Genomic DNA, 23,109 nt, shown 5'->3' on the forward strand with positions numbered 1-23,109 from the left:
ACTCGACGGCTCCAGCGAGGCCGGAATCAATGGTGCGGAGGACGTCGGTGCCGCGGCAGTTGACGTGCCGGGCGGTCCGACTTGGCTAAGCGCTCAGACTGCGGTGTACGTATAGCAGCCGCAGGAGGCTTGTGCTTCTTGCTCCGTGGTGAGAGTGAACGGTGCCAGGTAGAAGCTTGGGCCGGTGATGGCTGATGTCGAGGAGCCTTCGCTGTTGGAGTGCGCACCGGTGCCAAGGAGGCACTTGCTCCCGGTGCCGCTGACGGTGCCAAGGACTGGGGAGTCAACGCTGCCTCCATCAGCAGTTGTTTTAGGTGAATGTCTCGCTCTTTTTTAGTCCGGGGCTTGAACGCCTTACAGATGTGGCACTTGTCCGTCAGATGGGATTCACCCAGGCACTTAAGACAGGAGTCGTGAGGGTCTCCTTTGGGCATCGGCCTATGACAGGCCGAGCACGGTTTGAAGCCTGGTGAACCGGGCATGGGCCCCGGTACCGGGGGAGGGAAAAGGGGCTAGCCCCCGATCCCTCTTAACTATCTACAATAACTACTACAGAACTAACTAAACTTACTATACTGATAGAAATCGAACTATATACACAAATACAATAGAAATGAGCGAATCGCTAGGGAGGTGGAGATCAGCTAAGCTGTGCTCCACTGTTCCAACGACCGACAAGGGCGGTAAGAAGGAACTGAGGAGCGGAGGGGCTGGAAGGGGTATATATCCGGCACCATAGCGGCGTCACTCCAGGGGGCGCCCTGCCGGCCCACCGAGTGTTGCTAGGGTAAAAATCTCCAACGAACGTGCACGCGGCGCGCGCACACCTAACTGGAATGGATATGAGCAAGCACTCTAAGAAGGAGGCCTGGTTCACGCTGGAGTGGGGTGGGGTTGGTGGTGTCTAAGATATGCAACTTCAGCTACGAAAATAGCGTAGCTGAACTCAACGTACTTTAGATCGAATTAAAATTACTTACTTCGTGTCCTAGCAGCGTGCCGTGGCTCCCCTATCAATTTTGCTTCTGCCTCTCGCCGAGCTGGAGTTCAGCAGTCAACGGGAGAGCGATCAGGGATTAATTTATTGCGTCTACACTACATGCGATAAATCGATCCCCCATAGATTGATCACTAACCGCCGATCCAGCGGATAGCATAGACCTAGCCTTCTAGACATAGCCCTGAGTCCCACTGGGTAGACAGAAAGATACTATCAGAGATGCTTAGTTTTGCAGTTCTCAAACTGTGGATTTGTGTTTCCAGAGATAACATGCTTGTTAACAGCAAAAATGTTTTTAAATAAATAATGTATAGAGGTGAGAAATAACAGACCTCAACCCTATTGTCCCTCTGCAAATTTGTGTATACAGAATCAATCCCTTCTCTCTCTCTAAAAGTGCAAAATTTCAAGAAGTTCAATGAACAGAAGATTGTTGAGGGCAGAATAGATCTGGACAAGGAGAAGAAGTCTGGAGATAAATGTGAGAAGGGAGGGACAAGCAGTAAAAACAAAAGTGAAACTGTTTGAGCAGCATATTCCAGAAGTTTTGAGGTCTTTCTGAGTGTAGCCTTCATCGATTTGAGATCTATCATACCATAACATTCTCACACTAGAAGGGAAAACCTATAATGGCAGCAGGCCATAAAAGAGACCCAATTTGGATCTCATATGAAGGAGTTGTGAACAATATGAATATGCAACAAGAATGCACTTTTATGTAGAAATCCATGATTAAATTGAGTCTTCCTGATTAGTGATTTAAATCAATTTCATTTAAATCAAATCCGCCCTGCTTTGAACCAGTGATAAGAACTGTTTAACTGCTAGCGAAACTGGAACAATTATTTAACTCGTTTAAAGAAAACCTTTTCGAAACACAGCTTTCTGAGGTGCTGAAAATAGCTTTGACCAAAAGACAAAAAGTAGTTAAACAGTTTTGCGCTCTGGTTCAGGTGGACCTACTGTCATCTACTATCAGTAACAGCTTAAATTTCCAACTGTAGATGGTTCTCTGGTGTGTTCTTAATATTAGATATAGACTTTAAGGGCAGAAGGGATCATCCGAATCATGTAGTCTGACTTCCTGCATCACTGCAGGCCACAGAACCTCAGTCATCCACTCCTGTAATAGTCCCAGGCTGAGTCTTGATTTAAGAACTTCCCATTACAAAGAATCCACGATTTACTCTAGTTCAAACCAGCAAGTGACCCATATCCCACGCAGCAGCAGAAGGGAAAAAACCTCTAGGGTCTCGTCAATATGACCGGAGGAAAATTCCTTCCTGACACCCAAAATGGTAATCACTTAGACCCTGACCATGTGGGTGAGAACCACCTGGGGAAAAAATTCTCTGTAGTAACTCATACCCCTCCCCACTAGTTTACCATCTCCAGCCACAGGAGATATTTGTTAACAGAGGTCACAAATGGGCCCTACATCATTGTAGGCAACCTCATCATATATCCCCTCCATAAACTTATCATGTTCAGCCCTGATGCCAGCTAGGTGTCTTGCCTATACTATTCCCCTCAGAAGGCTGTTCTAGAACTTCAGTCCTCTGACAGTTAGGCTTGAAATTAGACAAAGGTTTCTAAATTTGTTGATGGCCAGTTCATATCCATTTGTTCTTGTGCCAACATTGGCCCTTAACTCCAATCTCTCTAGGATGTTTATCCCTCTGATATATTTATAGAGAGCAATCATATCTCCCCTACAGCCTTCATTTTGTTAGGTTAAACAAGCCAAGCTCCTTAAGTCTCCTCTCCTAAGGTAGGTTTTCCATTCCTTTTATCATCCTACTAGCCCTTCTCTGCATTCATTCTAGTTTGAATTCATCTTTCTTGAACACAGTATTCCAGATGTGATCTCACCAATGTCTTCTACAATGGAAAACGTCACTTCTCTATCTTTACTGGAAATACCTCATGGGATGCATCTTTAGACTGTGCTAGCCTTTTTCACAGCTGCATCACATTGGCAGCTCATAGTCATCCTGTGACTGATCAATGCACACAGATCTTTCTTGTCCTCTCACTTACAACTATTTTATATCAAAAAATATTTTAAGTAAACCATTAACCTTGCATACTGCACTGTTACATTTCATCCCACTTCTTTTATTCCAATTTCAAAGTTCTTCCAAATTTTCTTGTGCAATATTCCAGTCCTCTTCTATATTGGCAATACCACACAAACTCTGCATCATCCGCAAATTTTATTAGCATACTCCCATTTTTTGTGCCAACATCATAAATGAAACTTTTAAATAAGACTAGTCCCAAGACCCATCCATGGGGAACTCCATTAGTAACCTTCCATCTGCCTGATAATTCACCCGCTGTAATCCTCCATTTAACCAGTTCCTTACCCACCTTTCAATTCTCATACTAATCCACATCTTCTCCAATTTAACTAATAATTTCCCATGTGGAACTGTAATGCTTTCCTAAAATCCAAACAGATTGCATCTACTGCATTTCCTTTTTCTAGAAAATCAGTTATCTTCTCAAAGAAAGGTTAAGTTGATCTAGCACGATCTACCTTTTGTAAAATCATGTTGTATTTTATCCTAATTACCTTTTACCTTTATGTCCTTAACAAATCACTCTTTCAAAATTTGTTCTAAGACCTTACATACAATTTAGGTCAAACTAAGGGGTCTGTAGTTTCCTGGATCACTCTTTCCCCCCTTTCTTAAAGTATGTATCCACATTTCTCCAGTCATAAGGTATGACCCCAAAGTTGACAGATTCATTAAAAATCTTTGTAATTGGCCTTGCAGTTTCATGTGCCAGTTCCGTTAATATTCTTGGATGAGAGTTATCCAGGACCTCTTTTATTCCTATTAAGTGAGATGCTGTTTTAAGCACAAATATTGGGCCACTTGAGTCTTATTTTTAAAGGAGTGGCAAACGAAGAACCTCTCTTTAATGTGCCCCTCTCCTCAGCACAACTAACAGCACATATGGGGGTCGTCATTGGGAACTGCCACCTCACATGAAGGACAGTTCTCAAACCCTGGCAAGGGCATAGCACTATATAACGCTAACAGAAATGAAAGCTAATGACTAACTACTAATTACAGGGTGCTACTAATTACTTACAAATAACTGATGTTGAAAATCCATGAGGAAAAAAACATGGGAAGCTCTGACTCCAAAATGAAGGATGTAAGCAGGATTAGGGCTGCGCTGCCCTTATATAGCCATGGAAAGATCTTAGGTACAGAGAGCAAGAGCACCACCCCTAGGATGATGCTAGGAAAAGTTATCTGGCTTCAGTGCACTGGCTGTGTGCACACTTGTGTACTGAGTGGAATACACATCTGCAACCATTCAAAGAAGAATGCCTTGTTTTCATAGGTATCTTGGGGAAGCAAGAATCAATTAGGTTGCCTTTTTTTAATTACAAAAAGTCTCGTTAGCATATAAATTCCTTTTAAAACTTACAGCAAAAACAAATATGGCAGTTCTGTCCTACCTTAATTAGCAGGATTGTTTCTATACCCCTCATGTCAATCAAACAATTAGCAACCACTGCATTATCTATTTCTAAAGCTGTAAGGACTGATGGGAATTCTGGATGGTGAACGGCCCTATGAGAAAATGAGAAAAGAAACAAAACTAAAATGTACATATTTAAAAAGTGCAAGCCACTTTAAAAATTCAATGCATTTTCTCATGTGCGGTCATGTGTATATTGGAGTTACTATTAAGCCATTTGGATCAAGATTCTGAAGCAGCAATTTTATTCAAAACTTGGAACTCACCTGGGTCTGACATCATACACTTCATTTAGAAACCTACTGACAATTATTTGGGGCCGATATCCAGATGAATAAAACTTTGACATCAGTGTCTGAAGTGTTCTCTCATCATGATGATTATCACAACAAAATGCCTGCAGTAGGCTTTTTAAACAAGTTTCAACAGCCAAAGTCAGTTCAGCATCTTTTAGACTAATGAAAGCACCTAAATATAAACACAAAAGTCAAGACTTCAGAGGCACAGTGTCAAATATATTTTAATATGTAAGTGCAATGAAAATCTACCTATATTATTCTTTGTTTTAGTTTAAAAAAACATTTGAGAACACATTTAATTTTTTTTGAAGTTCAGGTTAGGTTTTCTAAGCAATAATGTAAATACATATAGATAATTTGTTCTTTTACATGCAAATTTCTCTTCTCACAAACACTTTGAGAAGCAGACTCTTATAATAGGTGGGTCCTTTCCCCTGAGATCTCTGGAAGCAGTTCATGGCAAAATCCATGAATCTCCAGGGTAGCATTCTTTGAAATGCTTCCAGTTCCACGAGCAGGGCCAGACAGGCAAAACTGCAAGGTCTCAATGTGTAGAAAAGATTATGGCGTTTGGAGGAGGGATTTAGGTTTATTAGGAAATATGAAACCTTTTAGGAAAGGAGGAGCCTACACAGGAAGGATAGGCTCCACCTGCACCAAAAAGAGAAACAGATTGCTAGTATGTAAAATTAAAAAGATTTTAGAAGAATTTTTACTTTAAGGCTGGAGAACTATGATAGGTACACAGAAGAGCACATAGTTTGGACAGACAAATCCCTTAGGGCAGGGGTGGGCAAACTGTGGCCCGTGGGCCAGATCTGGTCTGTCAGGGCTTTGGATCCGGCCCGTAGGACTGCCCCCCGTGGTGCTGTGAAGTCGCTTTAGGTAAGCAGCGCTGGGCCGGATCCCAAATCCCTCCTGAACCCCGCCCCCCAACTCCCCGCCCTGAGCCCCCTGCCGCATCCCAACCCCTGCCCTTAGCCCTCTCCCGCAGTCCGCATCCCTCCAGCACCCCTGCCCTGAGCTCCTTCTTGCACTCCACACCCCTCCTCTGCCCCAACCCCTTGCCCTGAGCCCCCTCATACATGCCGCACCCACACCCACACCCCAACCCCCGCCATGGCCTTGCATACAATTTCCCCACTCCTCTGCCCAAAAAGTGAACCCACCCCTGCCTTATGGGAAGGTATATTAAAAGGGATACTCTTTCAATTTCTAACCTCTCCTCTTTAATAGGATATGAAGTACAGGTAGAAACTGAAGAGAAACAGTCATATGAAAAAAAAATAAAAGAGTTCCATTCAATTACATCACATGCAGGCAGACAACAAAACACTGACATTTTTTTTCTACATGCTTCTACAAACATAAATACTAAGATGGGTGAACTACAGTGCCTCGTATTCAATAAGGATATTGATACTAATAGGCATCACAAAAACTGGTGATAATCAATGAGACACGGTAGGACCATGGTACAAAATATACAGAATAGGTTGTACTAGTGTGGAAGTGGCACTATATTGGGGAGCGGGGCAGAAAAAGCACAGAGTCGAATATAACAAAGATCTTAAATGAATCAAACTGTACTGTATAAGCTCTATGAGTAGAAATTCCCTGCTTGAATAAATAAGAGTACAGTAGTAGTAATATACTACTGACCGCCTGACCAGGATGGTGACTGTAATTGTGAAATATGAAAGGAGATTAGACAAGCTACAAAACAGAAAACCCAATAATGGAGGATTTCAACTATCCATACTGACTGGGGTACATGTCAACTCAGGAAGGGATGCAGAGATAAAATTTCTATATACCATTAATGACTGCCTCTTGGAGCAGCTAGTCCTGGAACCCAGAAGCGCAGAGACAACTCTTGATTTAGTCATAAATGGTGCACAGATGTGGTCCAAAAGGTGAATAAAGCTGAACCGCTTGGTAACAGCAGCCATAATGTAATGAAATTGAACATCCTTAAGGGGGAAAATACTACAGAAACTCACCACAGTGGCATTTAACGTCAGAAGGGGTAACTACACAAAAACAAGGAAGCTAAACAGAAATGAAAATGGACAGTCGCAGGAGTGAAATGCCTGCAAGCTGCATGGAAACTTTTTAAAAACACCATAAAAGAAACTCAAACTATATGTATACTTCAAATACAAGAAAAAACAAGAGGACCAAAAAATACACCACCATGGTTAAACAACAGAGTAAAAGAAGCAGTAAGAGGCAAAAATTGGAAGTCAAATCCTACTGAGGAAAACAGAAAAGAACATCTACACTTAATTTGCTAGAGTTCAAGTATAATTAGGCCGACTAGAAGAGCAACAAGCAAAAGACATGAAAACTAACAGCGAATATATAGAAAGAAGGAAGCCTGCTAAACCATAAGTGGCCCCACTGGACACTCAAGGTGCTAAAGGAGCACTCAAGGAAGGCAAGGCTATTGCAAAGAAGCTAAATGAATTCTTTGCATCAGTTTTCATTTGAGAGGTTATGAGGGAGATTCCTGCATTTGAGCCATTCTTTTTAGGTGACAAATCTGAGAAATTGTCCCAGACTGAGGTGTCAATAGAAGTGGTTTTGGAACAAACTGATAAATATTATTATAATAAAGTCAACAGGACATGTCTTTCTGGCCTTTAGATTACAGCAGTGTGGACGCTTTTAAGAGATGTGTGTCTCACCGACACAGCAGACAGACGTCCGTCAGAAACAGGGATTTACAATCTGCAAGTCAGACAGCACTTAAATCCTGGTGATCCTGGCATGCCTGAGAGGTTCGGTCCCAAATTGAGAAGGGGAGCAGTAACTTAAAGTTTAGAAGCCTAAACTTAAAGTCCTAACAAAGGGAAAAAAGAAAGAATTTAAAAAAAAAATAAAATAAAGGTAAGTATAAAGGGTAAGAATGATTAACTATCTAACTACTAAGTTGACTATTAACCATAAAGCTAGCTTAGCTAAAAGCAGGTAAGAGGTGCTGCTAATTGCTCTGAGTGAAGCCAAAGGCAGTAAAGAAGGAAATGAGGGAGAGTTGGTCATGCAGCACTATATAACTGCCTGAGGCGGCATGAGACGGGCACTGCTACTACAAATCTCTGATTACAAGCGCAGGACGCATGGACACCTGAAGTGGAGCACCCACAGGGACACTCCTTGAAGATGAAAGAGTGACTCCTTTTAGGCTGAAATTTTGCATCAGGCTTTGGCACTGCGAAAGGCTTATAAGCCACACAATTAATGCTTGGGGAAAACTTCTCCCAAACTCCAGAACTACTACAGCCTCTTGTAGAAAGTTGTTCTGTAAGTTCTCATATCCTTCTGGATCCTTTGCAGAAGGCCATACATCACAACCTTTGGCTAAGTGGCCTCCCCCACTTTTTATGCTACACAAAATGAGGAACAGAGGCGAAAAGATCATGAGACTCCTCACCGGTGAAGTTCCACAAGGATCAATTCTCTCTCCGGTCCTTTTCAAACATCTACATGTGATCACTAGGTCAACTGGTCAGACAGCATGAACTCAAGTGCCAGCAATATGCAGATAATCAGATAATATACTGCTCTACATATCCTTCACCACGTGACCATATTACTACCACCAAGGTACTCAATGAGATCAGCTCTTAGATGGAGAACAGCTCAGTGAAGCTGAATCTGAACAAGACAGAGGTGATACGGGGGGTAGCAGGAGAAGAAAGGGCAAAGTGAAGTATTTTGAAGAGACTGAAACTACGCTGCAGTCTAAGTCAGTTGAAGATACACCCCCCCTCCAATTGGTCAATACAGTCTATAGTGTAGGAGTAGTCATGAATTCCTTGCTGACACAGAACTCTCACATAACATTATTTACAGATGCTGCTTTCTACCATACCTTCTTGGCTAGGAAACTGTCCCATTCTGGAGGACAAACACCTGGATTCCATTACTCATGCTTTCAACACCTTTCAGCTGGATTACAGCTATGCAATATACCTGGTGTGACAAAGTTCCTCCTCTACCTTGGTGGGTCCTGTGCTTATTGGCAGATTTGCTCACCTCAGTGATCTCCCCCACAGTCTGGATCAACTCCTCCTGTGTCTGATCAGGAGTTGGGAGGTTTGGGGGGAACCTGGGCCCACCCTCTACTCCGGGTTCCAGCACAGGGCCCTATGGATTTGAAGCTGTCTACAGTGCCTCTTGTAACAGCTGTGTGACAGCTACACCTCCCTGGGCTACTTCCCCAAGGCCTCCTCCAAACACCTTCTTTATCCTCACCACAGGACCTTCCTCCTGGTGTCTGATAACGCTTGTACTCCTTAGTCCTCCAGCAGCACACCCTCTTACTCTCAGCTCGTGTCTCTTGCTCCCAGCTCCTCACATGCACTTCCTCTCCTCTGGCTCCTCCCCATCTGACTGGAGAGAGCTCCTTTTAAAACCCAGGTGCCCTGATTAGCCTGCCTTGATTGGCTGCAGGTGTTCTAATCAGCCTGTCTGCCTTAATTGGTTCTAGCAAGTTCCTGATTACTCTAGTGCAGACCCTGCTCTGGTCACTCAGGGAACAGAAAACTACTCACCCAGTGACCAGCATATTTCCCCTTTACCAGACTCCTGCACCACACTGGCCTGGGTCTGTCACATAGGGCATGGAGCCTTCAGCACTTAAACTCCAACTAGTTAATAATGCAGCAACAAAAGCTACCACCAACATATCAACATGTCTTCTGCTCTCTGCACTGGCTTACCATAGAATTTCAAATCAAGTTCAAGGTCCCAGTCCTTCTCTTCAAAGCACTCTCCATGACCTGGAGCCAAGATACCTAAGAGATCATCTAAAGCTCCAGGATGAAGACCATGGTCGACAAACTTTGCTCCTCTGGCACAATGTAACTCTTAACAATAAGAGAAAAGTCTGTCTTTGAAGGAGACCGAACATTCTCCAGGTGCTGTCAAAGACCATGGCATGAACTCCTCCAGGAATTAAGGACATCACAAACTTCACCAACTTTCTGCTCCAAGTGCAAACCACGTTTCTTTGATCTTGTCTTTTCTAATAAGACACCGGAACAGCTATATTTATGTTAAAAAAAATTTTTAAAAAAGACATTACACAAACAAAACCCTCCACAGTATATGCTTCTCCCTCTGGAGAGTGGATGAAAGTAAAGAAAGACATGATAGATGTAGTTATATGTTGCTAAATGCACTACCGCAAGGTGCTCAAATTATATTATGATGATGAGCATGATATTAATAACCTACACAGAATAAAAGAGAACAAGATCATTTCCTAAACTCCATTTTCCCAAGCATAACTGCTATCTTCAGCAAGGCCGGGAGTGACCCAAAGACAGCAAGAATTCAACTCAACAATGAAGCTATATGAAAATTACAAAATTAGGTTAAGACTGAGTCTATGCTCAGAACTATTCAAACTATTTAAAACTATTTGCATTCAGCTAACCAGCTTGTTAAAGGTTGGTTCTGTGACTGCTCCATTAGGTTGAAAAAGAGCCAAACTGAGGGATAGTTAGTGGGCTTGGGTATTTATATACATGTAGGAACAGGATTTTATAAAATTGTACTATGAGAATTAATGTATGATTTGATTTCATCCTGCCAGCCACCCCTTTATGAATAGCAGAAAGGAATGACAGACCAGAATAATCCTTATGATTGATTATGGTCACTATTTTGTTTTAGGATAAGTTATAATCTCTACTATGGTTTCCCATACGTATTACAAATTAGGCACTCTAGTTAAATATACATTTCTTTGTTTTAAGGTTTAGAAATTAAGAGACAGGATCTTGTTTGTGTCTATGTTAAGGAGATTAAAAGAAATGTTGAGGGCCTGAAGCCCCAGTGTGAATTGTTTAAGTTATAAGATTTAGCAAGGCTTGATTCACAATGTATTCTGCTGAATATAAAATGCTGTCTGTATACCTTTGAAGGTTTCTGTAAGAGATTGTTTGTGTGAATGAAGAATGCATGCATCAGGAAAAGATAAGGTGGGAAAGCCATCACAAATGTCCAGATGGTCAAGAAAAAGTGAGAGACTTGGAAAGACCAGGAGACAATCAGAAAATAACCATTGTATCCGATGCTAAACATGTTAGCAGCATTGACAACCTCAGAGGTGAGGCAGGCACCCCCAAAGGCAAGATAACAAATATGAGATGATAATGGGAAGCCCGAAAATAACCAAATGATAACACCACTTAAGGACTAATGATTACAGGATGACATTGCAAAATGCATGGACTCAAATGGGAATTTACAACTATAAAGCTGGGGTGTTTTGCCACAGGACTCTGGGTTCACTCCTGCAAAGCCTCAGCCCATCAGACCATGACCGACAAGAGCCCAACTCCTCACTGGTGCTCAATGTAACTGGCCGTTAGATTGACTCAAGTTACAACAGACTGGTAACTATAAACACCAACTGGCGCGCGCGTGTCTGTGTGTGGGGGGGGGGGGGGGAGGCATATGCTAATTGTTGTATTTTCAATAAATGCAGCACATTTGCCTTTTCCTCTATAAAATGATCACATGTGCTTTGTATAGCATAACATATTTAGTCTAGGAAATTCAGACCTTAAGAGAACTGGACATCATGCCTCTTAAGTGACAAATACTTTTCAAAAAGGCTCCGTATTCACATGACCAAGTGTACAGTGGGACTCTATAGAGGTAAACTTTTTACGTTCTTTATGCAAGGGTTATCTTACCTAAAGGCCCAATAGGTTTGTATTTAAAATGTCCTTTTCTATAGGCACCTTCAATTTCCTCAAGAAGGACTGGCATATGTTGTCCAAATCTTTTCAATCTATTTGTTTTACTGTCTGCTAGCTCCTTCAGCTGTCTTTGCTTGGAATCCAATGCTTGTTTCACATCAAGTTCTTCCCGCCTGAGGAAAGGAAAGGCTACTGAAACATTCTGTAACAAATTTACATTGACTTTAATTAATATAGCAACTTTTGACACAATTTTATCAGTTGTCAAATTTTGCAGTCAGACTTTCTTGTTGCCGTAACAAAGCTTGTTACAATTGGAAAAAGGACTTAGGCTTCAAAATATTTAAGAGAGAAAGGAAGAGTATGCTGAACTATCCTCATTGCTCTAGAGTACATGGATTTGAAAAACATTTTCATTTGTACCAAGGTGACATGCACAGAGCAGCAATACAACACAAGCAAGAGTATCAATAATAAAAACAAAGAACGATTTCCAAAGTAAATTCAAAAAGTACATAGTAGTAATATCAGAAGTGTGACTACAGAAAGGAATGTCACTAACTCAATGTTAGGTGTACACAGGCTCAGAACCAAAATGTGAACAAAGTAGAGATGATTATATGATATTAAGTGAGCTCAAGAAAGTGTAAGCCAGAATATGAACATGAGTTCTGTGGTACAGATGAGCTTATCAGAAGAGGCTTGATAAATGCAATTTATAAATATGGTTCTACCATTTATCTTATTGGTATCATCATTTCATAAATAGTATGCACAAACAAATGATATACAAACATACAGAAAATATCAGTATTATTCAAGGGGTAATCATGTTATGAATGTAATTAGTAGTCCAGTATCTTGCAGAAACGTTCTTCTAGGTAACACCACACCAATAAGAAACAATTTTGATGTAGAAGTAAGATAGTGGGAATTAAGAAAGATTAACCGGACTAATATGAGAAAAGTAAGCATCACCATATGCCAAATCCTTTATTATATTACAGAGACAACCACCATTATCTGCCTCTGAGTTTTAAAAAAATCTGATTTTTATTTAAAAATATTGGTTTTCACCCACCCTATCTTAGATTAAATCAGATTTTAATTTTAGCACCACATTCACCATTAATGCCAGTACATTTTCTATTTTGTGCTGAGAACTTTCAAATTTAGTCTCACTGTGGATGATGGACAAAAGTACCAGACCATAAGGTGTTAGGGGAGAATTAGGACTAAAAAATAAATTAAGTGTAGTGCTGCATGGAATACTTTGAAATACAGGTAATGAAGCAGAACATCTATTGCCACTTGTAGCAAAGAAACTTTGACAATTAAAAACAAAGTTAAAAACTTACTGGAGTCTAGCATGTTCTTCCTTGGATTTGTAGACAGCCTGCTGAAACTGATCCATCTCTTGAACCATCATGACCTCTTGATCATGGATGATCTTCAACTGCTCTTTCAACTGGTCTATTTTTTTCTGTCTTTCCAACTTTTCAGACTCTGAAACTTGATCAGCACTGTAACAGTACACAGACCACAATTCACTAGTTTAAAATCACACAGAATGGATGACCGTGAAAAGAACAAAAATACTGTACAATTGTTTAAAACATACATTTTAGCATTTAACAGGTTTTATTAAGCAAGCATATCCAACATTATTCAACAGCAGAAAAACCTGTCTGTTGTCTGGCTTTCATGTGACAGTTTTTAACTAAATGCAAGATCTATTTGGGATCATGATCACATATAGTCTGGCTGATAAAAATGAATTTCCCTTACCAAAAACAAAATTAAAACATTTCCAAAATAAACTAGAAAAGCAATTATATAAGTGAATAAAATTAGATATGGAGGTGTGATAACTTAAGGCAGGATCTACGTCTAAGAAACACAGAAGGGTAATTATGGCTACCTACCACAGGTACACAATGTAGAACAAAGAATTGATCTATTTTTAATATTATAGAAATTGATCAGATTTTTTCATGGTTGTTTTCAAATGCACATCATGGTAATGTCTATCATGCTTTCTTTGAGCAATAAGTGCTCTATAACAATAAGCAGCTCCCATAGGTAAAACTGGAAATAAACCTTGTAACTAAAAATAAATACAAAATAAAATAAGCTTTTTTTTGTTTTGCCCAACACTCCCCCCTTCAAACAACACACATACAGTATGTTTAGAACCAGTACCACATATATCACAAGTTATAGGACCTGAGTGTCATCCATTCTCACTGCTCAAATAACCAGTCCCTTATGATATAAGCACAAATGTTATTGATTTGCTCATGCAACATTCATTTTATAAAGCAAGTTTGTGTCTTACTGCAAGGTGTGGATGCACGAAACATATACAGTGTTTCCCCTTCGTCCCCCTAGTGCCCTGCTGTACAGAACCTGCAGGAATTTATACCACAGCTTCATCATGAAATCAACGCTATGCCTATGACCCTAAAGAGCCCCTGGACACCTAGTAAAGGGTTCCCTGTTCTGTAACAGCAACTCCAGTCAAACCTGACAAACTCACTACATCTAATGCATTGCTGTCACAGTATTTATCTATAACGAATGTTGTGTAAAATATCAAAAGCTTATATCATACTGATCATCATAAGCCTTGCGAGAGGTATATATATATATGGGTGTTACACAACAAGTTGTATGACTATATTAAAATATGTTTAAAGTAAGCAAGGATGATATACAAAGTTTTTACATTAATTTACCTGTCTGCCTAGATCTTCACATGCAGAATAAGTCAAACACAAAGGAAGCCCTAATTACATATCAACTCAACAGAAAAACATGCTGGCTGGGGGGAGTGGAGAGGAGAGTTGCAATCAGCATGGGAAGCCAAGGCCACACGGCATTATCTGGTCTCTGAGATTAAAACTATGTTTTGGAGAAATATAACTTGAAGCAAAAAGACCTTCTCTTATCCATTTTCTGAGGAGAACCCAGCAGATCCTGATTTGACTGAAAATCAGCAAGCTCTACAGAAAAATGGAGTGTGAGAAAACTCCTTTAGTCAAAGGACTGGCTGGTAGGGAATAGTCTGTTGTGAAAGAAGTAGAGTAGGGAAGTTTTGTTTTGTTTTGGTTTTTTTTTTTTGTTTTGTTTTAAGACTTGCTAGTTATAAGTATACTGTGAAAAGTGATATTTGTATGTTGGTTAATATCATTTTTCATAGCAGACTTACTCAACCCCAGCAAGCCCAGGAACAAATTAAGCTCTGGAAAGGGAGGTAACTAGAGAGGCATCAGGGGCCAGCAACGATTGGGCAGGTGAGCTTGGGGCCAGAGCCCGCCACCTTGCAGCCAGGGAATGGAGCCCAAAGCCCTACACCCTGGGGACAAAGCCCGAAGTCCAGTGACTGCTGCCTGCCGCCCACCTCCCAAGTCCAACCCCACCACCTCTGGCAATGGGGGGGAACTCACTGACTGCCTGCTCCTCCAGCTTGTGTGTCTCCAGGGCCCAACCACTGCTGGTGGTTCCTGGGGAGGAGGGACCACTGCTTTGCCCTCCCCCCGCGATCAGTTCCCAGAAGACTGTGGCCACAAGAAAAGCTCCTGGTGGCCGCATGCAGCCATAGCGGCTGCATTTGAAAAACAGTGCTTTAGTCCATGTCCTCTAAAATTAAACTGTATTTGAAGCCATGTTATCTGATTCTAGACACTTAAATGAATACTCAAAATATGAGAGGCTCAATTTATTTTTTCATTTATTTCATTTTTTTTTTGAGAAGTAAACTCAAAAATATAACATCTAGATAGAGTAACAACTTGAACTCCAAGCTTTAGCTCACTAAAGATTTTTGTAACGGAGACACTGAAATCTCAGATATTAGTTTATAGTACAAATGCCAAATCAGCCTTGCATATAGTGAAACATACCCGGAAGGCTTGCTCTGTCAAAAAGTCAGATTTTTCTATTTTGTTTCCAACTTCACCCGTCAAAAGTCACATTGGACCCAAAACCGTATATCTAAAGATGACACTTCTCACAGACCATACTATTGTCAATTGAAGTGGCTATTAATAGAGATTAGAAAAACAAGCCAATCTGTGTGTGTAAGTCAATCCCAGGACAGAATTTTTAACATTTGTATATTTTATGCTTTAAGCAAAATTAGAGAGTAGTGAAAATCTTAAATTCTGTTGCAAGCTAGCTTTTTTTAAATAAAGATATTGGATCATCCAATTCTGAAGAGTCCATTCTCTGCACACCACAAATGTGTATTACAAACACTGTGGTGCATTTACCTATTTTTCAGTTCTTCAATTCGTTTCCGTAGCTGTTCATCATCTTTTTCTAGTCGTTTTAATTCTGTTCTAGAACGATTATAATGTGCCTACCAAGAAAATTAGACATACATATAAATTCTTATTTGTATTGGCTTACTTGGCCTTCACAAAGAATACATTAAAACACATCTACTATTTTTCTGAAAATAAACACTGGTATCATTTGATTTACCATTTTGCAATACTGTAGCAGCAGATTAGAACTTGAATGTCACGCTAATCATTTTATCAGTTCCTTTTCTAATTATGTTAAAACGTGGCCCCAATAGCCATCCAATCTTTAGTACTGTTACAAAGGATGTGCAACCTACGGTCCTGATCACACAACTGGCTCCATTCAAGTGGAAGCCTCCATGTGGATGAGCTGTTTGGCCTTGTGCATCCTCTTGTGGCAGGGGTTCCTCTACTCTGCCTTTTATTCTGCCTCTTCTAGACCTTTTTAGAGAGACTCCACACATTTGCTTGTCCATTCACCACTCTTAGGGGGTGTGGGTTTATTCCAAAAAGAACTCAAATGTAAAACTCAAAGTCCCAAAAATCTGTCCCAAGGCATGGCTCTTGCCTCAGAGACTGATGAGAGAAAGGGTTCTTTTCTTTAGTACCTTTTTTTTTTTTAAATGACTTCTTAGGGGTCACCAACCTGTGGTTTGGCTTGCAGCTGTCCTGCTCAGAGCTGACATCCTAGAATCACCTCACGCAAATAACTGCTTCAGCTCTGTTATTAGAAATTAGCTGTTTGTGGCTCCCACTCTATGCAAGGTGTATCTGGTTAACTCATTTATCAAACCTGCTCCAAGTTTCAAGTCTCCTGCAGGCAGCTCCCTCATTCCCTCTACTCTCTCACACTGCACTCACCTTAAGTCCCTATGGTTTCAGTGGGCCTCCACACAGATGCAGGAGTCCACCTGGGCAGAGCTCAACGCACGACTGGCGCCTTTTCATAAAGAACAGAAGGGATCAATGTGGTCATCAAGTCTGACCTCCTATATACACAGGCCATAGAACTTCCACAAAGTAATTTGAACTACAGCATGTGTTTCAGAACACCATTAGCGTTATAGGATTAGAAAATGTGTTTTTCCACCAACCTCAGTCTCGTTGTATGCTTTTCTTTTTGCTTGTACATCAGCTTTCAAACACACACACTGAGGCTGTAACGCTTGTGCTTCTTCACTTATCTTCTCTAACTTATCTTGGATGGCCTTGTACTTTTCTTCTGCTTCATTTACTTTGACCTTACAACAAAATATAGAGAATACATGAGTTCACGTAATGAAACAAAATATTTTATTCCACAACTCTTTAAACCAGGAAATTTTTTCTGAGACAAACCTGAAGCCAGCTCTTTGAAGTGATTTTTTCCCCAAAATATATTCCACAGTGACATTAGAAGATATGAGTAAGTCAGTCCATGATTTAAGGAGCATATAAAAAGTTACCAAGTAGTTATCCTTTGAGTTGAAAAATTTAATGCAAAGAGTTTTTTTTGTTGTCTGGCAAAATTTACCACATTTGAGTGACCAAGTGTATGGCCTGTGGGAAAAGTAAAAGGATATTTGGCTCTGCACATTTTAACAATATCAACCAGACACTTTGAAAAAAGTGTCACGAGTAGTGTCACAGTGTGACTAACTCCTTTAAGGAGGAGCAGGGTTCAGAGCACCTGTGCCTGCTTTGTTGCCTCTCAACATACTGAGTTTATAATTGATATATTTAAGGTTTGCCGTGTTTTACAATGCACCTTAAGACACTGTTTAAAATACTTCCATATTTAATGCAGTTTAAGTTACAAGACAAGTTTATGGAGGAAAGCTTTCAGTATTAAATTAATGGTTCTGTTGATGTCATTGTAATTGCTGTGTCAGTCCTTAAATTTTTTTTTATACATGTCAAAAGAAAAAAAAAAACACAAATAGAGTTAAGAGAAGGCACCTGGGTCATAAAAAAGAAAGATAGGAAAAAGCATGTGATAGCTGCCTGGAAAAAATCAAAGCAGCATGCAGAGGAGAGCTGCCTGAGAACACAAACCGAAAGAGCAAGGAAGGTGCAGGTGAAAGCTGCCTGAGCGTCAGTCAGGAAAGGGACTAGCCTGTTGACCTTCCTGAGCTGGCAAGCCAGTGCCAAGAGATTGAAAAGGGCTGAGTTGTTTGACTGTGTTTTGGGCAGAAAAACCATGAGACTGGTCACTCTCTCAGATGGATGGCCTAGAGATTAGGGCTCAGGAATAAGAGCAGAAAGGAACTGCTCGCAGACTCACGGGTAGATGACCGTAAAAGTGATATCCCTAAGGAGAATGGAAAATCGATGTATCTTTCTGTTTTACTATGGGAACTGGGAGAACAGTTTTTATGATGAGGATTCAAAGAACTATCGTATGTGTACATGAATAAATTATGCCCAGAGGTGGGAATCTGAATTAAACAATGAGAGCACTCTTTATATGGCTAGACAGAGGGGAAATTGAGAAGGATGCGCTGATTGTATCACAGCCTACTGCAAGAGGGTGCTCCAGGTGGTGGTTGCCTTATTAAAAGTAGTTTCCAAGTACATCTACCTCTGTTTCCTTTGTTTTTGTGGTTTTACAAATTTTTTATATTTTTATTTTAGGATATGTTCTCATCCCCATGGCACAGAGGACTCCTACAGAGTAAAATCCATAAAAGTGATCAAACACAAAGTGCTGACAAAGGAACAAAGTAAACCATTTCAATTACTGTGATCACAGTACGTAAAATATTTCAGACAGAAGTGAGATTAAGCTAGCACTCCAGCTGAAAAAACTAACTAAAATCAGCTTCATTTAAAAAATGTATATTTGGCTCATATGTAATTTTCAATGATGAACAAGTGCTTTGCTAAGTTAAAAAAAACACTGAGGGATTTTAATGGACTCAAACAACACAGAGAACAGCAGTGTTTAATATATCCAGCGAGGAACTGATTTCCTATGCATATCACTTGAATAACTGATTCACCAGGTCCCTTTCTTAACATATCTGAAAGTTCCAGTGTCATGAAAAGTCAATTTAGTCTCTACATGGCTCAGGGAATTATTTCTTTGTGGAATACTTGTGCCCTTCACCAGTGGTCTCCAGCTCTCAACTGGCCAATGCTGACTTGACGTAGTAACATACACAACAAATGTTAGTCACATTGCTTAATATACTATTGAAAGGCACTATTGTGCTAAGCATTGTATAAGAGCCTATACAGAACAGAATTAAAAGTAACCATCATTCAAATACTACTCACTGGCCTATGCAAAATTGGTCATCTCAGTTTGGTTCTCAGTCAGTGATTCCGCATCACATGACATAGACAGTCGTTGAGTGAATCAACAAAACAAAAAACCTAGGACTCAACAAGCACAGAGAACAAACTATCTTCCCATCCTAGAGTTGGTCCCCAGTGAACTGGGGTAGTGACAGAGCACTAATATGACCATGAAGGTTCGGACTGCTAATCAATAGTGCATAAAGACAGACATGGTCTTTAGGCTATAACTGGAAGAAACTGAGTAGATAGCTCTGATAATCTCCTTAATAGTGGAGAATTATACATTTAATTAAACTAATTTCACTGCCTCACTAGAACAAAGATGATAAATAGTCTGCGAGCAATTCCGAGGGCAAGTTAATGATAAAGTAAGGAAGGAGTCTTCTAACTGTTAAAAATCTACAGAATCAGAATTTCAATGATATCACCCTTTGCGATATGGCAGGGGAGACTCGCTGTCCACCCAATCACCTTCCAACTTCAAGTATCCTGTTCATGGAAATGTTGATAAAAAGTCATCAGAAATGAGTTGAAGGGAGTGGCATTCAAAAGCCACTCCCCTGAAAAATAAAGGTACCAACACAACAAACCTAAACCATTTATTGATATGTATTCAAGAAAATGTTTAAAAATCAATTTTTTAAATTATAATTTAACACATGCATGTCAAATATGTTGCCCTCACAAAGTTAAATTGTGGCCCTTGACTGACAGAGCTGTGTTATAAGTTAATGCTAAGAATATGAAACCTGATTAACTCTTTGAATGTTATAAATGACGATAAACAGAAGGAGTGCTTCAAGTTGATTTGCCATCATCAGCAAAAAGAAGCAGTTCAGTGGTATTGATTATCATCTTTATTATGAGATTCTACTACATTATGCTTCCAGACTAAATTCAGAATTAAGATGTTGTTTAAGACAACCCTACCTGCCATTCCTTCAGCTTCTGGTCATACTTTTCAGTACGTCCTTCCTCAATATCAATACTATCTTTGATTGGTTTCATTTCTTTTTCAGTTTCATTCACCTGAAATGTTTAAAAGAAAGACTGAAGTATACAACACATCAATCAAGGTAATCTGAAAATAAATTAAGTGAACTTCAGTTGAAGAAAAAGATATTCTAACAAGAAAGTTACCACTGCCCAGGCCATTTTGTGTTTCAAAGCCTCTAGGTTGGTTTCCATTTCACTCACAAACGCAATACTTTTGTAGCGCTCCTCTTTCTCGACAAAGTGCTGCCTAAGGTCTTGAAGAAGCTAAAAAAATTAAAAAGATTCAGACGTTAATGAGCGTAAAGGATTGTTGGTCTAATATGGAATTGTAGAAGGATAATTTTTTAAAAGTTTAAACTGACTCAGATTAATCAATTTAAGCAATCCAGCTAAACTATATTACAAGTTGATAGTTAATTTATGGTGCAATTGTATTTTACAATGGGTAATATCTGTATTTCTTATATTATTTCAGTGTCCATGAGTGTAGTAATTAACCTTTACATACCCCTACTCCTTGTTCTATCTGTTCATGAGTTCTTGACTTAGTTTGCATAATGTATGAATAATCAGCTTTCATCTGCTCCAACTGGGTTGCTTTCATAAAGAACTAAAACCAAAGGAGAGAGAGATCGAAACTTCAGCTTTGGTAAAACTGTGTAAAGCGAATTAAGTGGATTTTAACAAACTAACGTGCACAATTCCCATAGTCCCACACTACCATTACCCAGACCTACCAACAGCCATCTCCTCACAGGCTGGAGAGTAAAAGTAAGCTTTCCGACGTGCTTTGAAGGCTGTCAAAGTCAATTAACTTTTTTTTTTAAGAACTATTTTTCAATGCCATTGGTAAATCCTTTACACAAATTTGAAACAAATATTTTCCCACTTAAACTATATTTTTCTGAACATAACCCTGCTTTCATTTGATTGCATGCAACAACCTCGCAGAAGTTTTAAAAATTAAACATGACTGAACAGGAACTGCATTTTACAGTATTTTATTTAAATGCCATTGATCCTGCTTAATTTACCTTGTATTTGTCACCTTCATTTTTAGACTGTAAAAAGTGCTTGCTCATCTCTTGGGTTAAAACAGACACAGGATTATCTACCTGTAAAACACATTTATAAACAATAGAAATATTTTAAACTGAGTTAATATTAATGAAAGCACATTGACAGAAATGGGAAATGAGAGCTTAATTTTTCCTACATTCCTCTGTCAAATTCACTAAGTCATGACCTGGAGGAGCCACATCTAAAGGAGAGACATTAGTCTAGTCTCCTTGTTCATTAAATTGACTGCCGAGTCTTCCAAGGCACACAGTAAGGCAAGAGAGAGGTACACCGTGGGAGTAGTGTTTATGACAAATATATCTACACTATGAAATTAGGTTGATTTTATAGAAGTCGATTTTTTAGAAATCGATTTTATGCAGTCCACACTAAGCACATTAAGTCGGCGGAGTGCATCCTCACTACCATGGCTAGCATCGACTCATGGAACGGTGCACTGTGGATATCTATCCCACAGTGCCTGCAGTCTCCGCCGCGCATTGAAATTCTGGGTTAAGTTCCCAATGCTTGATGGAGCAAAAATATTGTCGCAGGTGGTTTTGGGTACATGTTGTCAGTCGCCCATCCCTCCGTGAAAGCAACGGCAGACAATCGTTTTGAGCCTTTTTTCCTGGATTACCCATGCAGACACCATAGCACAGCAAGCATGGTGCCCGCTCAGCTCATTGTCACTGCTGCTGTTGTGAGCACTGTAAACACTTCAAACATTATCCTGGAGTATATGCAGAACTGGGCTAAGAAACGTCAGCATGAGGAGGATTTTGATGAGGACATGGTCATAGACATTCCTGAAAGCACGGGTGTGGCAACTGGGACATCATGGCGGCACTGGGGCTGGTTGATACAGTGGAATGCCAATTCTGGGCCAAGCAAACAAGCAAAGACTGGTGGGATTGCACAGTGTTGCGGGTATGGGATTATTCACAGTGGCTGCGAAACTTTCACATGCGTAAATCCACTTTCCTGGAACTCTGTGAGTTGCTTTCCCCCCACCCTGAAGCGCAGGAATACCAAGATGAGAGCTGCCCTGACAGTTGAGAAGTGAGTGGTGATAGCCTTGTGGAAGCTTGCAACATCTGACTGCTACCGGTCAGTCAGGAATCAATTTGGAGTGGGCAAGTCTACTGTAGGGGTTACTATGATCCAAGAAGCCAATGCAATCATTGACATTCTGTTATCACGGATAGTGACTCTGGGAAATGTGCAGGTCGTATTGGATGGCTTTGCTGCAATGGGGTTCCCTAACTGTGGTGGAGCAACAGACGGAACGCATATCCCCATCTTGGCACCGGACCACCTTGCCAACCAGTATACATTCAGCAAGGGGTACTTCTCAATGGTGCTGCAAGCACCGGTGGATCAGATCACAAGGGACATTTCACCGACATCAATGTGGGATGGCTGGGAAAGGTGAATGACTGGGTGCAGACTGTTCGAGCAGCTGCAAGAAGGGACTTACTACCCAGACCAGAAAATTACCATTGCGGATGTTGAAATACTAATTAGTTATCCTTGGGGACCCACCCTACTCATTGCTCCCATGGCTCATGAAGCCTTACACAGGCAGTCTGGACAGTAGTAAGGAGCAGTTCAACTATAGGCTGAGCAAGTGCAGAATGTTGGTAGAATGTGCCTTTGGATGTTTAAAAGTTCGCTGGCGCTGTTTGTTGAGTAGGTCAGATCTCAGGGCAAACAACACCCCCATTGTTACTGCTGCTTGCTGTGTGCTCCATAATATCTATGAGAGTAAGGGGAAGACGTTTATGGCGGGGTGGGAGGTTGAGGCAAATCGCCTGGTGTCAAGGTGTCACCTCCACTGTGAACTTTAGAGTACAGATGTGGAAACCTGCATGAGATAACCCCTAAGCTTATTTACCAGCTTAGATCTAGTAGCTGCCACCATCAAATAGTTTAAACAA

General features: G+C 40.4%; 1 protein-coding gene across 4 annotated transcripts in view; it reads right to left on the reverse strand.

The window, feature by feature from the left end:
* The window catches only part of SMC6 (structural maintenance of chromosomes 6), a 103,748-nt gene that overhangs the window by 65,079 nt on the left and 15,560 nt on the right, over positions 1-23,109 (reverse strand). For 3 of the 4 annotated variants that reach the window (XM_050950669.1, XM_050950671.1, XM_050950672.1), the window contains 10 exons: positions 21,145-21,225; positions 20,619-20,720; positions 20,255-20,374; positions 20,045-20,143; positions 16,927-17,073; positions 15,797-15,885; positions 12,881-13,045; positions 11,517-11,695; positions 4,771-4,972; positions 4,482-4,596 (listed from right to left, as the gene is read on the reverse strand). In XM_050950669.1, coding sequence (XP_050806626.1) covers positions 4,482-4,596; positions 4,771-4,972; positions 11,517-11,695; positions 12,881-13,045; positions 15,797-15,885; positions 16,927-17,073; positions 20,045-20,143; positions 20,255-20,374; positions 20,619-20,720; positions 21,145-21,225 — 1,299 coding nt within the window. The remainder of the gene's footprint in view (positions 1-4,481; positions 4,597-4,770; positions 4,973-11,516; positions 11,696-12,880; positions 13,046-15,796; positions 15,886-16,926; positions 17,074-20,044; positions 20,144-20,254; positions 20,375-20,618; positions 20,721-21,144; positions 21,226-23,109) is intronic. The other variant, XM_050950670.1, reaches the window with a different exon arrangement.

Source organism: Gopherus flavomarginatus, chromosome 4 (genome assembly GCF_025201925.1).
Source record: "Gopherus flavomarginatus isolate rGopFla2 chromosome 4, rGopFla2.mat.asm, whole genome shotgun sequence".
In the NCBI taxonomy this organism is placed as follows: Eukaryota; Metazoa; Chordata; order Testudines; family Testudinidae; genus Gopherus; species Gopherus flavomarginatus.